This window comes from Elephas maximus, chromosome 11 (genome assembly GCF_024166365.1).
Source record: "Elephas maximus indicus isolate mEleMax1 chromosome 11, mEleMax1 primary haplotype, whole genome shotgun sequence".
NCBI classification, from domain to species: Eukaryota; Metazoa; Chordata; class Mammalia; order Proboscidea; family Elephantidae; genus Elephas; species Elephas maximus.
The window spans coordinates 74,077,828-74,095,505 of NC_064829.1; the positions used below are offsets into that span (position 1 = coordinate 74,077,828).

The 17,678-nt window shown below is 38.1% G+C and overlaps 1 protein-coding gene across 2 annotated transcripts in view; it reads left to right on the plus strand.

Annotated features, from left to right (window-relative positions):
* CDH7 (cadherin 7) overlaps positions 1–17,678 on the plus strand; it is a 151,168-nt gene that overhangs the window by 65,416 nt on the left and 68,074 nt on the right. For both annotated transcript variants that reach the window (XM_049900734.1, XM_049900733.1), the window contains exons 3-4: positions 6,751–7,045; positions 11,139–11,258. In XM_049900734.1, the coding sequence (XP_049756691.1) occupies positions 6,751–7,045; positions 11,139–11,258 (415 nt within the window). The remainder of the gene's footprint in view (positions 1–6,750; positions 7,046–11,138; positions 11,259–17,678) is intronic.

The following is a 17,678-nucleotide window of genomic DNA, read 5'->3' on the forward strand; positions in this document are numbered from 1 at the left end:
TTCTCATTTTTTGGGACCATGAAAATTTAGCGTGTTTTGAGAGGCAAAAACATAAAAACTGCAATCCCTTAAATTTTAACAGTTTTACCTTTATGATTCACATTCTACTGTATCATCTCAAATACTGGTCATAAGAGTTCAGTGAAGTGCACATGCAGGTATTTTTATCTCATTTTACAGAGGAAGAGACTGAGAGTGTAAAGATAAGATCACCAGCATGATCAAATAACAAGCAGAGTTAAGAAGCACATACCAAGAAACCAAACCCATTGCCATCAAGTCGATTCCAACTCCTAGTGACCCAACAAGATGGAGTGGAACTACCCCACAGAGTTTCCAAGGAGCGTCGGGTGGATTTGAACTGCCGACCCTTTGGTTAGCAACTGTAGCACTTAAGTATTACACCACCAGGGTTTCCAAGAAGCACATAAAAAAAAAAAAAACACCCACTGCTGTCGGAAGGAAGAAAAGTCGATCAGTATATACCCACTCTTCACTTATCAACTCTCTTGTTATCTGACATTTTGCATTTAGGACAGTAGTAAAAAATCCATCTGACTATTTTGTGCATTAGCGATGTACATCTGTGAGTAACAGATGCTAAGGTGTGAGGTGAGAATAATGCTGGCTTTAATGATTAAGGTTATGTGTCAGCTTGGCTGGGCCATGATTCTCAGCAGTTTGGCAGTTATATGATGTAATCTGGCCGTTATGTAATGATGTAGTTATCCTCCTTTTGTGACCTGATGCGGTCATCATCCATTTTTGCATAGTGCTGATTTTTGCATAATTACCTGGTTTTTGGAACCTAACCATGTTTTTTTTTTTTTTAACCATGTTGATAAGTGAGGAGTGGGTGTATCGAATGGAGTTTTCACCTCTGTCTTTCTAAATTGAGGAATAGTTCCCATTCCCAGACTGTTCTTGGTTTTTGAGAGTACTAGACCAGGTAGTCCTTATTAGGCTCTAGCTGGTTAAATAGATGTAATTAAAATCCTCAGAACTGCACTACGTAGATCTGTGTTCAACTGTGATCTCTACAATCTTTTTTTTTTTTAATAAAAAAAGAGGTGGATAAAAAAAATTAATACATAGAGATCTGCCATCCAAGGATATTTGTCTCTTTACCCCTCCTGAACACCTTTTTCGTGTGTGTGTGTGTGTGTGCACGTGCGCATATGTGCACACATATGTAAACAGATACTATATAAGGACTAGGGAAACAAAAATGATAAAGCATTTCTGCCACTACAAAGGCTTACCTCCTGGGGAACACAAATGTGTACATGGCCAAGTTCAAAATAACATGCAAGTGCAACCATGGGCATAGAAAAAGGGATATCTGAGCTCCATCTAGGCTGTTGAGAGGATTACATCGTGAGAACAAAACAAAAGTAGAGTTTTTCTGTTTGTTTTGTTTTTGCCTAGTGCTGTTAAAACTTAAAAGGATATAAATTGAAATAAAACAAGTGCCATTATTTTACCAAGTGGATTGTAAATTTACTAAATTTAATACAGTGAACTGTCTATGGAGAATGTTGAGTGTGATGATAGAAAAAGAATTCTGTTGGGCCCAGTCAGTCCTTAAGACGTTTGTAAACTAGAGGAGGGGTCAGATATGAAAGTCACAAAACCAATTTTTAATATCAAGCAGAATTAAATGCATTCTGTCACAGAAATCTAAAAACCTGCCATGGAAAAAAAATGAGGAAGACTTGTCAGAGTCGGTGAAAGGGAGCCTGCACGAAGCTGAGTCGGGAGTGAGCTGGTGGGGAAGACAACCAAAGGCATGTGTTGAAGGTACAAAAATGCTTGCTTTGCTCCTGCAGTGGAGAGCAGAGGGTACCGTAAGGTGTGCTGAAAGGAGACTAGGAAGACAGCACACAGCCAGGCCAAGCCCCATGCTAAGAATTTTGGTTAAACCCATTGGCCATGTGAAGTACTTAAGGGTGTGATAAGAGTAGCGACATATGTTTTAGGGAGGTGATTTCTGACAAGTACTATGACAGATGCCCAACTACTGGTCTAAAAGTTAGCAGTTCAAACTCACCCAGAGGCATCTTGGAAGTAAGGCCTGGCAATCTGCTTCTGAAAGGTCACAACCTTGAAAACCCTATGGAGCAGTTGTTCTCTGCACGTGGGGTCACCATGAGTCAGAATCGAGTTGATGGCAACTAACATTGAAAACATTATGAAAGTCTAGACAATGCAAGTTATTAAAAATAGACAACATTTGAGCAGTTTTACCATAGCCCAAGTGAAAGATACTAAGATTTGGACATAGGATGGGATGTATGGGAGATATTTCATAGGGGCCTCTGTCCAGAAGAGTATGATGGAGCTGTAATGGATTCTTAAGAAACATCTGATATTTTAGGGGAAACCCTGGTGGCATAGTGGTTAAGTGCTACGGCTGCTAACCAAGAGATCGGCAGTTCAAATCTGCCAGGCGCTCCTTGGAAACTCTATGGAGCAGTTCTACTCTGTCCTATAGGGTCGCTATGAGTCGGAATCGACTTGACGGCACTGGGTTTGGTTTGGTTTTTGATATTTTAGGGTATGTGTAAAGTGAGCTTTGCATCCATTGCCGGATAGATGGTAACTGAGTCTGACCGAGATACTGATATTTTCTATATTGTCATTATACCCAGTGCTGACATAATGGCCTGTGTTATTGTTGTTGCCGTGGAGTCAATTCCGACTCAAGTGACCCTATAGGATTCACATAACAATTGTGTCTCCTGCCCTGTTTATTTTTGCCTTATCATGAGCTAGAATCGCTAAAGGCTCTGTGGTCCTCGCTTTTGGTGCTCATTTGAATACACGCACAAACGTTAATATAAATATTTACATTGCAATTATGACAGATACTTTGGAAAGTATTTTGGAACCCAGACAGTAAAGCCAAGTGTTATCTGGTGATTAATGAATTCAGTTTTTTTTTTAATTGTTTCATTTTTGAGACTAATCACAGAATTACCTTTACTGAGCTATTTGCAAGTGAAATAGACATAACATTTTGAGTTTTACTCTGCCCCAAATAGAGGACAAATATTTGGTCTTGGTTGTGTTTTTCATTTATTGTTTATTTACTTATTTATCATATTGTGAGACCATAGAATGTGTGTGTGTCTGTGTGTGTTTTTCCTGGTCATAGGTTTTCACTGTGGAGAAAGGTACTTTTCCACTCTGTTTATTGTCACCAGTTATTCACAAACGTGTGTGTGTGTGCGTATGTGTTTGCATGTATACATCAACAGTGTCATTTGGTAGTTCTACACTTGCCAGATTTTTCTCCTTTGTTGAACATGGAGGGAGAGCAGATTTTTCGCTAGCAGGATGGGTTTCAGTCCACCTGTTAAGATTAGTATAGTGCACACAGTCTCCCAGACTAAATGTCTGGATGTGTCTCATAATTACATATCCATCCTAACATTTCAGAGCTGGTCATCCACTTTTAACTGCAGATGCTTACACTAACCTTGCAAGGATACTGAGCTTAGACTCAAAGCAATTTTCTGCTTGTGAATTTTGGCAGTGATTACAAGCTTAGTGATGGACCCAGCTGGGAGGAAATTGCGAGTAATGGGGAGGATGGTAAGGTTCAATGTGCCTGAGAACAAGTGAGTGAGTGAGTGTGTGTGTGTGTGTATGTGTGTGTGGTGAAAGAACAGAAGGCACCTGATCCCTGAATGTTTGGAAAAGAAACCAGCAATATGAACTCTTTACCCTTAAGCTCAGTAATGGAGAACAACTAGCGTTGCCATAATATCATACAGCATCAGAGCTCAGGTTGAAGTTCACAAAACGGGATTTAATCTGTTTTCTATACTGAAAAATAGTTGATCCTCTCTCAAGGACCACAGGACATGTCGCCATGTCATGAAGAAAGGAATCCGTTAACAGGAATTAGTTAAGTGACTTGTAAGAGCTGGTTCTGTAAGTGGGAGTCCCTATTATGATTTAGACATGTAGCAAACCCTTGGTTAAAGACATGACCTGTTACATGTATTTCTTATGGCCACCTGGATCTTTCTGTAACCTTCAGCACCACTGTTAGCAGAGGCATATAGATAAGCCACCACTAGGTGCTGCCTCATCAGAGCACACAGGAGGGTGGTGGGTTGGTGTTAGAAGATATAGGTGAGAAATGGGAGTGGTGGAACACTTCAGGGAGTGACAGTTAAAAACAATTTAATTTCAGCCATGGTCTGCATTTGTCTCAGGCCTCTGTTCTTGCGATGTGGTGTTGAGTGTGGCAGAGTTTATCGTTACGTCATGAAAGGACCCTGCTGGGATATCATCAAATGTCTTGATGAAAAACACCCTGAAGCACTGAGCTTCCCTTAGGTTTGGTGGCACAGTGCCCAGGAGGAGGGGGGGTGATTTCACATACTCTGCTTTTCCCGAGGCCTCTTTTGCAGCAGCTTTGTGTATGTGTGCTCCAGTAAAACTTTATTTATGCACCCAGAAACTTGAATTTCATGTAATTTGTTTTTATAAACTCATAAGCTTTATTATTTATAGCACTTTTAGGTTTACAGGAAAATTCAGCAGAAAGAACAGAGAGTTCCCCTGTACCCCATCCACCCTGCACACCGTTTCTATTGCCAACGTCTTGCATTCATGTGGTACAGTCAGTATAATTGCTGAACCATTGCTGATACATTGTCGTTAACCAAACATAGTTTACATTGGGGTTCATCTTTGTACAGTTCTCTGGGTTTTGACACACATGTAATGTCAGGTATCCACCACTAAAGTACCATGCAGAATAGTGCCACTGCCCTAAAATCCCCCTACAGGAACAGGTGACACACAGAATGCAAGAGCTGATGTCCCTGCATCACAGGACAGCAGCTCCCCTCACAGCGGCAGGACCACATGCAGAGAGTGGCGACTTGGGCTCCACACCAGCCTGCCGTTTTCATAATCCTGGCACTGCAATGCGGAGCTGGCTGCATGACCTCAGGCAATCGACCTAGTCTTTCTCTGGCTCATTTGTAAATAGGGATAATCAGGGTAGTTGTGATTATCAAAGGAATTACTATGCAAAGGGCATTCAGAATAGCGCCTGGCACATAGGTAGGAAGCTCTCAATAATGCAAACTCTAATACTTATCAGTACTTACCAGCTTCCTTCCTTTTTGAATTAGAGGGAAGGATATATGGAATAAGGAGCTCTGGTGGCACAGTGGTTCATCGCTCGGCTGCTAACCAAAACATTGGAAGTTTTAACCCACCAGCTGTGCCACGGGAGAAAGAGCTGGCGATCTGCTTCTGTAATACCTACAGCCTAGAAAATCCTATGGGGCAGCTCTACTCTGTCACATAATGGGGTTGCTAAAATCGACTTGACGGCACCTAACAAAAACAGCACAAATTTAACAGTATCCCAGAGAATGACTTAAGGAAATTAGGTAATTCACAACATTTCAAGAATAGGGCTTCCTCCACGTGCTGGATAAACTGGTGGCACAGTGATCCACCGGATCATTCCACACTGAAATCATTTGAATTATAACTTGTGCCACAAATACATGTTTTGTATTATTTATGTCTGACTAAAAACTGTAGAATCCAAGGAATAAAGCAAGTATTTAAGTACTTTGGAGCAGAATATAAACTCACCTATTAGAAGGCAGGGGAAGAATCCCTTACAGAAATTTATGGTGCAAGAAGCCATATCCTCAGCAGCTGCCGTGTAGTGGGCACACCATTTCCTAAGTAGTTTTCCATATTTTATATTTTTAGCACCTTATCTTTTAAAGGAGGCAAACACAGTTTTACAGCACAGTAAAGACCTTGTTATTTGGTAAATTGGGTTTCTGGCTCCGTATTAATCAAATTCCAGCATGGCGTTGGTTGTAGGGGAAGAAATACTGTTGAAATGACAGATTGAGTAGTCTATTTCTCAGGTCAAGGAGTTCAGGAAAATGTGTAATTATTTCTGAGTTTTCTAAGGTTCCTCTGTTCGACATAATGTTCTGACATACAGCAGGGACAGTTTCAGATCTGAAATGCAAATCAGTAGGTACGCCCCGCTGCCAACGCCGGGGTTAATCATGCAAATCTCATGCAGGTCTTGGTATTTCAAGAAGGGTTTTCATCGAAGTCTCAGGCACATGTTGATTTAAAATTCCTACTTCAGGGAGCAGAGTAATTTTTTCACCTGCGAATTTTAAAACGCAGAATGGCATTTGGAGACTGATTTAGCTACTGGACATCCATCCGTACTTGGTAATCATGAAACGGTGTGGGCGTGGAGCAAGGTGGAAGGGAAGGGTGCCCTTACAGAATGTGGAGATTTCTAAGCATATTAAATGAGACATTAGATCTAAATTTGCTAATGTTCTTTAGCCAGTCCCTTTGCTTAGATTAAGATCCAGTCAACCAGTTATACTATGTTTACTGAATGTCTGCCCTGTTCAAAGATGACTAGAACTTGCAAGGACAGATCAAATCAAAAATAACGCTACAACAAGTTCCTAACTTTGGGGATAATTAAAAAAAAAAAAAATTTCATTTGGAAATGAAACTGTTTACAGGAAGAAGTGAAATTGTCTTGCTCACGAGTACAAGCTGACACATTCTAATAGCCTTTCTGCTCTGCACAATAAGTGTTCAGCTTATCTTCCCAAGAACAGTAAAATTTCGTGTACTGCTGCCTGACATAGAATGATTTTTACATACCTCCATATCACTGACTCTCTTGTAAGTTAATCTCATCTCACATGAATTTTTCACCAGCTTCACTCTGATGTTGATAAAGGAGATGGTTCCATCAAATACATCTTGTCAGGCGAAGGGGCAAGTTCCATTTTCATAATTGATGAGAACACTGGGGATATTCATGCCACTAAGAGGCTGGACCGTGAGGAGCAGGCCTACTACACGCTCCGAGCCCAAGCCCTGGACAGGCTCACCAACAAGCCCGTGGAGCCCGAGTCGGAGTTCGTCATCAAGATCCAGGACATCAATGACAATGAACCCAAATTTCTGGATGGGCCGTACACTGCAGGGGTTCCTGAAATGTCTCCTGTGGGTAAGTATGGAGCATGTATCTGCAGGGAGTGTCTGATTTGAGGTGGTTTCTACTTAAAATTAAATCAGCATGACTACTAGCTGAAAAATCATGTTGGTATTAGTATCAGGGTGATCTTTGTAGCACCTTAGTAGCCAGTACCCAAATCCTGTTAATTCAGCATATAGTCTTACTTATATGAAGAATTAGAAATTTTCCTCTTACAACACTATCTCAGTGTCTTCAAGAACATACTTAGGTCTTCCATTTCCTTTTCAGTTTATATTTGTAATGGAAAAAAAATGATTATAATTATGCCTAAGAAGTTAAAACCAAAAAAGCCTTCCAGATATAGCCCTGTGAAGAACTTTTACTTTTTTCCCACCTGACATCAAGGTAATGGCTCACTTTTCAAAGGGTCACTCTGTGACCAACGTATCGTGAAGACTGCCAGGGGCTAGCCAGGCTGCCATTTGAATCGGGGGGTCTCTGTGCTTGTAGTAAGTGTGTTTGAACCAACAAATGTCCGGTCACCTGCTACCACTAATATTCTTAGAATTTTATCAGAAACTTAAATACATGAAAATTCATAGTGAATTTATAATAATGGTAAATTGGCAACCAGTTTGAGAAAGATAAAAGAGTAATGACTATTTTATGCAAGGGTTTTTGACATTGCTCCATTACTAGAGCAATACCAAGTAGAGCATTTTTAGTATATATTTATATCAAATAACATAAAATCTGTTTTAAAATCCCATTCATTTGGATAGTTTTGGAATATTTCTCAGCCAGTATGTAATGTAAACATAGACAATCTTATAGAGAAAGAAAATAATTTGGGGCTGTAATAGAGAGCAGATGAATTATATATTTATTTCCTGTTAATTTTAGTATTGGAGGGAGTTTATTTAAAAATAATAATTGAACTTGCATATTAACACAGGAAAATTTTAACCGGCAGGATTTATTTTGCTTTAGTAACAGTTATTGAATTCATTCCACCATTAATTTAACACATCTACTATTGCTGTGATTTGGAATCGACTCGATGGCAGTGGGTTTGGGTAATGTGCTGGGTAGTGAGGTTGTAAAAGTGTGTATTGTTTGTGTCCTATAGAATCAAAAACAAAACCAAACTCGGTGCTATCAAGTTGGTTCATACTGACTCTATAGGACACAGTAGAACTGCCCCATAAAGTTTCCAAGGCTGTAACCTTTAAGGAAGCAGACTGCCAAATCTTTCTCCCACAATGCTGCTGGTGGGTTTGAACCACTGACCTTTTGGTTAGCCTCTGATTGTTTAACCACTGTGCTACCAAGGCTCTTTGTGTGTCTTTTACCAAAAAAAAAAAAAAAAAAAACCACAAACTCATTGCTGTTGAGTAGATTCCGACTCATAGCAACCCTATAGGACAGAGTATAACTGCCCCACAGGGTTTCCAGGGAGTAGCTAGTGGATTTGAACTGCCGACCTTTCAGTTAGCAGCTGAGCTTTTAACCACTGCACCATCAGGGCTTCTTGTGTCCTTTAGGGGATCATAATTTGGTGAGACTAAATTTCTGTTAGTATTAGATGGCAGAGGGAGTATTTTCTGGGGTCCAATGGCTCTATCTACTATAGAAATACAAACTGAAAATGAGTCAGAAGACTAGATGCCTGTGGTCAGAAACCAATCTGACCCACAGTCGCAGCATCTCACTGCAGTTGGCACGTACGTAAGAATTTCTGCACTTTCTCAATACCACGCAAGCCTTCAGAGTGTGTCCTGCTCTTGTTACTTAACAAAGACAACAGGAGCAGCAACACAAGATTTTGGAGATATAGAGAAAGAAGGCACAGTTTACTCCAAAATTTAGGAATATACAGAAAAATATGGGAATTTTTGAGGTATGTTGGAACAATTCAATGTGAATACTAATTCAATAAATCTTATGAAAATTTTGGACATTCTTCATTGTCTTGCTAAAGTTTTCATTTGGTTTGTGAATAGTAGAAGGTAGCTATGCAAACTGGATTAATGTGAACTGTTAGAGACTAAGTAATGCCCTGTAGTTTTTATTTTGATGATACCATGCTGGTATTATGCAGTATCATTATTATGTTCCCATCTGAGCAATTTCAGTTATTTAATTTTCAAACTTGTTCAGAACATTTTAGAAAATAGTTTTCGAATGTCTTCAGGGTTTACTTGACACGAATTCAGAGCATTGGGTTAATATCCAAATTAGAACTTAGAACAATGAATGCTACATAAAATATGCTATATGGATTTATATTGGGTCATAGTTTATCAAAATGTTCAATTCTAACCAAAAAATTATAATAGCCACTAACCAGTGCAATATATTCAATACGAGCTCCCTGTGTTTAATATTCAAGACTATTTTTTATTGGATGCTAACTAATTCTGAGATTTAAAACACACTCATTAGCTATTAGGACAATTTATTCATTATCAAGAATATTGGTAAGCATGGAAACTTTTAACTTATTTGAGAATATGTATGGTATGTTAGTGAATGAACATTTCAGAAAAAATTATTCTGTTTAATCTATGTACTGAAGTTCAGTTTTGATTATTTTGGTTTTTGAAAAAGATTTTTTTTTCAATCAAGTAGTAAATCAGTACTTAAGCGTATCACCGGAATAAATATTGCTGCAGTAATGGTACCGTATAGGGATCACAGAGAACATCAAAAAGTCATTTATTCTAACATTTTAAAATAATCAAAATCATTTTTAAAAGTAAGCCTTTCAGTACCTTGGCCTCACTGAGCATCCCTGGAGCATAGTCACCTAAGTTCATCAAATTAAAAAAAAAAAAATTCAGGATTTTAAAAATGGTGCTGTACATATAACGTGACAATTTACAACCAATTTTAAGGAAAATAGAATTGGTGAGGGCAATCAGTGCATGGAAGAGAGAATGGATTTGTAGCAAAAATGGATATTCATGACTTAATAAAAGGCATTTAGAAAGGCACATTTACGTAGGAGTATATCCTAAAGAGATGTTAGTTTCAAATGCCATATTTTCAGGAAGTTATCAGAAGCAATAATTAAGACTAACTTAAAGGGATACCTAAAGAAAGAGTCTCTGGTCAGTCAGCATGTCTCGTCTTCATCACATAGGACATAAATGCTATAATAGTAAGTACTGAAATATGTAAACACAGCAAACATCAGGCTTTCTAATATTTTGAAGGGTATATTGTAAATAGAAACAAAAATAATAAATCAATATCAGTACTTACCGGATTGAATAAGTGGATACATATTAAAATGAACACACGATATGGCCTTCTATCGTCTGCAGCGTAGAAAACGCCTAGTAATGCAAGATGCTTGCCGTGCTTTCCCTAGTTTGGAGAAGTTTCGTTTCAATTTTCTTTTTATGGTTTTGTTTGTAAATCAATTAATAGAAACAAATAAAAACAAAGCAACTATTATTGAGTTGGAGTAGCCATCTAATGTCAATTAAATGCATCAGTCAAATATTCTTTCTGTAATTAATGAAGTTTCAGTTTCCGTGTGGCCCCATTTAACAATGAGATTCTCTCAATGATTTGAGTGTCCAAGATGCTATTATTTGTCCTGCTGCCCACTGGACAGCATTTAAGACTTACTGACAGTGCTGTTGGTGAGAACTTCTTACCTGATCCTGATGCCTAAAATTTTGGCCCCATCAAATTCTGAGTGTATACCAGTTTAAAGTGCATCATCCATCTGATTAATTTTTTTTAACCAAAATGTATTCATATTCCCTAAATATTTCTAAGTTTTATAAGCATTTATCACGTTTTCAGGTTTGTCTTATTTTATATGTATATAAATTAATGAGTGATTGGTGAATTCGGACTGCTGCTGACCTTATGGTTAGTAGCCAAACTCTTAACCACTGCACCAACAGGGCCTTGTGTGTGTCTGTGTCTGTGTCTGTGTATGTGTGCGTGTGTGTGTGTATATATATGTATGTATTTATGTACCTTGAAGCAAGATAAATGGAAAATTACATATAAATCTAATGTAGAATCTGCAGCATTTTGTAAATTCTTGCGTTGTGTGGCACTTGGAAATGTTTAATTCATTGGCTTTTGGATTGGCACATAGGAACCTCCGTGGTACAAGTCACAGCCACAGATGCTGACGACCCTACCTACGGGAACAGCGCCCGAGTGGTCTACAGCATTCTGCAAGGACAGCCATACTTTTCGGTGGAACCAAAGACAGGTAAAAATCAAACGGCAACACTCCTTGTAAATTCATGATGTATAGCTTGGCTTGGAATTAGTATCAGTTTTTGAAAAAATTATTAAATCTAGTAGATACTGACAAAACACTATTTTTTATTTTGCTTCCCTCAATAGAAACATTATGGCAATAAATAGCATGTTATTTATAAGTTTATATAAATATGGTGATCACCTCTTTTTGGAATATTTTATTATATTTATCAGTATTTCTACCAAAACTAATCACAGTATTAAGTACTGAAGTCTCTGGGTGGTACAAATGGTTAAGCACTCAGCTGCTAACCAAAAGGTTGGCCGTTCAAGTCCACTCAGAGGATCCTTGGAAAAAAAGCCTACTTCCGTAAAGATTATAGCCAAGAAGACCCTATGGAGCAGTTCTGTTCAGTCACACACGGGGTCACCATGAGTTGGAATCAACTCGACAGCAAAGGGCATTAAGTATTAAAAAGTATTCCAGCTGCTATTTCTATGTTAAGAAAATCTTGATGATTTGCTAGTGAGTTTTTCGGTGTCTTTAATAAATTCACATAAGGATTATCAACAGGAAAGTTTAACTGAGAAGCAGAATCCACCTTTCATGCAGTAGATTCAGTTGATCCTTCCAGAGATATGGTTTCTCAAGGAAATTGGTTTAAACATAACAATTATGATGATCTGCTAAGTAAAAATGAAATTAAAAGCTTTTTTTTTTTTAATTTTAAGGAAAAAAAAACTTAGGTGAGTTGCAAGGCTGCATCAGTAGAATATTTGTTTGGTTTGCTCTGTTTTGTTTTTGAGTTGAAATAGTTTAATAAGACTGTAAACTGGAGCTTTATTCCCTGGGTTAAAAAAAAAAAATTAATGTTTTAATCTAGTCTGCTTTTCTGGCTGTGTGTGGGGGGGGATGCGTGGGGTAGGTGTGAGGGAGAATGGGTGGGTGTGTGCCATGGATTCTTTTCATCACTGTGGAAATACAACTTTCTCTACATTTTAAAACTTTTTGCACTTATCGTGGATTAGAATATCTGAGTTTATGATTATGACTATTTGATGCATACTTATGATCCTAAATATCTATTTGAATGCCCTTGACCTTATTTTCCATGTTGACAAAAGCAGCACTATTAACTCATTCTCAACTCAGTATGGGAGATAAATATTTTAAATGTCTTTTGACAGTGACAGTTGTACATGGACAGAGGGGTAAATTCAACCCTGAAGAACCAAAACCCAAACCCATTGCGGTTGAGGCCATTCTGACTCATAGCAACCCTGCAGGACAGAGCAGAACCACCCCATTGGGTTTACAAGACTGTAACCTTTAGGGAAACAAACTGCCATGTCTTTCTCCCATGCAGTGGCTGGTGTGTTTGAGCCGCCGACCTTTCGGATAACAGCTAAACATTTAACCACGGCGTCGCCCTAGCTTATCATTTATTACAGTTTTCATAGAGGCTGCATTTTCAATACCGGTTTAGGGGCAGAGTTTGGCAACCACTTGGAAAGTCTAATAGGGAAGAAACAGTTCTGATTAAGCAAGTATTGAGGGAGAAGGAAATGAAAGCATTTGACTTATGATGTAAACCTTGTGAATGCAGAAAATGTGCTGGTAGAAAGTGTACTGATAGATCTAAGAAACTTAAATCCAGACACCCACCTCTTCCCTTATATATCTGCTCTTTGAAGCCTAGAAAGACATTGACAAGTTCCTGACAATTTGCTCACAAATTATACACGCCCGCCTTATATAATCTGCCCCAAAATAGTATGTACTGATCTCAGGGGTTAAATATTTTGCTGCTAGTGATGACTGGCTTGTGATTTTAACATTGCTGTAAGATAACTGGGTTTTCATATTACCTGTAAAGGGAAAATATCACTCATTGGTGACCAAATGGTCTCTAGATTATGTCCTGGCATTACATCATTAGTAGTTAAAACTTAATTTGAATTTCCGAGTCTAAAGGATGGTATATTATAAGAGATGAACGGAAGTTTAGTTTCATTTTGTTTTGTTATTTTAAATACTGGGTAACATGTAATCCATTGAGACTTCTTTTTCTGCAGTCTTTAGTGCAGCGATTATCTGGGTGTTTTCGTGCTCTCTGCTGTTTCGGTAATTCATTCTATGGAGGATACATTTCTTGCAAGAAAAAGCTAAATTGTATTCTTCTGACAAAACTGGAAGTTTCACTCCCTAAGGGCAGAGAGAACTGTAAATCAAGTTCCAGTTAGTCTTCCTTACATGATGTCAGTCTGATTCTTACCTTTGTAAGAAATAACATCATTTTCCACGTATCCAAATCTAAGGATTTTCTAGAAGAAAGTAACACATTTGACAGGAAAAACGTTGAAGATATGCCAAATAAAGATTATATAAAACTAGGTCTCAGCAGGCACTGCTAGGCACATTTCTATAGCTCGTTTTAACTTCTTAGAAAGTAGCACGGTTAAAAGCTCAGAGCACAAGTACCATCTGCAACCAACTTCCAGACTGAGGGACCAGAGGTTAACTGTGGGTCGTTGCAAAAACCAGTGTTGATAATATGCTTCAACAAGCAGATAGAATGGTAGCAAAAACAAAGGAATGAAGCATTAAAGGAACTGTGAGGATTCCCATCATTTATCTTCATATTGTCCTCAAACTTACGGTAGACTGAGAAATATTCTAAGATGTCTTCCATTCTCTAACCTACAAGCAAACAAATCCCATCTTACCTTTGACAATGGCATGACTGGCTACATAATTGACCATTCAAAATGGAAGTGCAGGGCCCCCTTTTCTAAAATCATTAAGAACTTCAAACTTAATCCACAGAGCACAAAACCACACCTATGAAGCTGGTCTTAGAAAACGGATTGAGTGTTAAACATCACTTGGCAGTTAGGAGTTCTTTCTTAGATATTGCTGTTGTTACATGCTGTTGAGTCAATTTTGCACTCATAAAGACTCAGTGTGGCAGAGTCAACTGCTCCAGAGGGTGTCCCAGGCTGTAATGTTTGTAGGGCAGCTCTACTCTGTCTTATAGGGTTGCTATGAGTTGGAATTGACCTAACGGCACACAATAACAACATATTCATGTGAGCAGATCTCTGAGTCTTTCTGCCACAGAGCCACTGGGTTAGGTTTGAACCACTAACTTTTTGGTTAGCAGCCGAGTGTTTAGCCATTGCACCACAAGGACTTCTTTCCTTAAGACATAGCAGGTGTGAATATATGCCACCTGCAGTGTTTATTATATGCAAGCTTGTTACATCATAATTTTATGTAAGTAATACCATCCCAAGGAGCCTTGGTGATGTAATGGTTAAATACTCAGCTGCTTCCCAAAAGGTTGGTGGTTTAAACCCACCTGTGGTTCTTTAGGAGAAAGACATGGAGATCTGCTCCTGTAAAGATAACAGCCAAGAAAACCTTATGGGGCAGTTCTATTGTCTCATGGGGTCGCTATGAGTCGGAATCAGCTCAATGGTACCCAACAACAATACTGTAGTCTCATAACAAAGCATCCTCCCAAATATGTCCTCCACGTGTTCCATTCTGTGGCCCGGCTGATGTTTTGTGGGGGGCAGAGTCTTAGCTCCTCTCAAGATGGCTGAGGACACCCCCTCACAGGATGGAAGAGGTGGCTTTTCCTCAGTGACTTTATTTGCCATCAGCTCTGGAATCTTTTGGTGTTTGAGAACTTTCCATCTTTATTGTTGCTCGCTATTATCTTTTTATGATGGTATTATATGCTTTACTTGTAAACAAATAATACAAAGCTTAGGTACAAAATTTGGGAATAATATTATCCAGAAGAGATTCACCTTTTACATTTTATCTTTAAAATAAAATGTATATCCAAAAGAAATGTGATTTTAGTTCTGAAAATGGGTTGAAATTTTTTTTCCCCCTAAAATGTTTTCTTAGTTAAGGAGCAGCATAGTCCTTATAAGAGCCAGGGGTGTTGATTTCTTTCCTGTTTGATTTACTGCTGATGAATATCAAACGATAAAAGTACCGTACTTGATTTTATTGGCTATTTTATTAAACCCATTTATAATTAATATCCCAGTATTTAAACTCTTCTGGTTAAAGGAATTTTTTTTTTTTTAATCAAAATGCAAGTCTTAAACATTGATGCTTATTCCAGTTTCCAAGTCCCTTTGGAATTTAATGATCAAGTACCATGAATATTTATTTTCCTTAAACATTGGAATTGCTTTATGAAACATATATTTCTTCGTACCTAACTTCCTCAGTTTCTGTATTGGTAAAACAAGAGAATTGCTTCAATCTAGTCTTTATTCAACTTTGTATTTCACAAATATTTAACTCAGTTACTTCACAATATTTTAGACACATAATTGGTTTTATTTTTTTATATTGACCAGTATGTTTATTTTCCCAGTGCAATTCAAGTCCCAAAGATGTTCACAACTATGAATGCTTGCTAACTCATTCTCCATTTAATTATTTTTCTTTTAATAGTATAAAGTTTTACAGTATTTCTTTTTATTTCAGTGTTTAAATATTAAAAAAAATCAGATAGTTATCAATATGTAATATTATAGGATGAGTTGTTGCATTTATTATGCTTGATGAAATTTTCAACCAGTAACTCTCCCCAGGAAAGAAGCTAACATTTAGGACTCTTGATACATTTACAAAGTGACCATTGTTTTTCAGTCAGAACGTGCTATGCATAGGCAAGTATTTCTCACCTGAAATACAACAACTGATCACATTATGTTAAATAGGTAATTGTGTGTTCATGGACAAAATACTGCATTGGAGTTCTTTACTTGAATATAACCCAAAAAACCCATTGCTGTTGAGTCAATTCTGACAGCGACCCTATAGGACAGAGTAGAACTGCCCACATGGAGTTTCTTAGGAGCGTGGTGGATTTGAACTGCCAACCTTTTGGTTAGCAGCTGTAGCTGTTAACCACTATGCCACCAGGGTTTCCTACTTGAATATACACTATAAATATTATGTAATATAACACTTACTGCTATACTGTAAACCAGAATATGCTCATGTTAATAATAAGCAGCGTTGAGATGTTTACCAATACCAGTACTACCTATTGACAGAAAATACACACAAATACATTTTCAGCTCACCATCAATTACGTATGTTGTTCTTGTTGTTAGGTGCCGTCGAGTTGGTTCTGACTCATAGTGACCCCATGTACAACAGAACGAAACGTTGCCCAGTCCTGTGCCATCCTCGTAATCATTGATATGTTTGAGCCCATTGTTGCAGCCACTGCGCCCCTCCATCTTGCCAAGTGTCTTCCACTTTTTCTTTGACCCTCTACTTTATACCAAGCATGACGTCCTTCTCCAGGAATTGGTCTCTCCTGATAACATGTCCAAAGTAAGTGAGACAAAGTCTCACCATCCCTGCTTCTAGGGAGCATTTGGCTGTACTTCTTCCAAGACTTCCTTCTGAAAGTCCATGGTATATTTAATCTTCACCAAAGCTATAATTCAAATGCATCAATTTCTTTTTCAGTCTTCCTTATTCATTTCCCAGTTTTTACATGCATGTGAGACGATTGAAAATAATCATGGCTTGGGTCAGGCACACCTTAGTCCTCAAAGTGACATTTCGCTTTTTTATATTCTAAAGGAATCTTTTGTAGCAGATGTGCCCAATGCAATAGGTTAGTTGATTTCTTGACTGCTGCTTCCATAGACATTGTTGTGGATTGAATTTTGTCCCTCAAAAATGTATATCAACTTGGCTAGGCCATGATTTCCAGTATTCTGTGGTTGTCTACCATTTTGTGATCTAATATGATTATGCTATGTGTTGTATATCCTAACCACTATGTTAATAAGGAGAAATTAGAGGCAGTTATGTTAATGAGGCAGGACTCAATCTACAGGATTAGATGGTATATTGAGATATAAAAGAGAGAATTGGGCAGAGAAGATAGGAACCTCATGCCACCAAGAAAGAAGGACTGGGAGCAGAGCGGTAGCAGAATGTATCCTTTAGACCCAGAGTCCATGCCCTGAGAAGCTCTTAATGAAGCTCTTAATAAAGAGAATAAAGAATACAAATGGTTTTGGAAGCTAGTAAATTCAGAAGACTTTGACCCTAGTATCATAGGATCTAATTAATTAGATTTCAGAGAATGTTGGTTTTTTTTTTTTTCAATTTACCTTCTCTGTGTAATATTAGTCCACTCAGAGGTGTATCCAAATGTTGATTTGGTTTCAGTCAGGAAAATCCCAATGAGATAAGCCCTTACGGCATGAATATCCCAAACCTGTGTTCCTGTGGGTCACATGGTTGACTGGCTTCCCGAGGCTAATCCAAAGTCACCATGTCCAGAATCCAGATTCTAAGGATTTTCTGGTTCCCTAAACTGGGGTGGGTTCTGGAAATGTGTCTTTTATTTTACATATGGTACACAC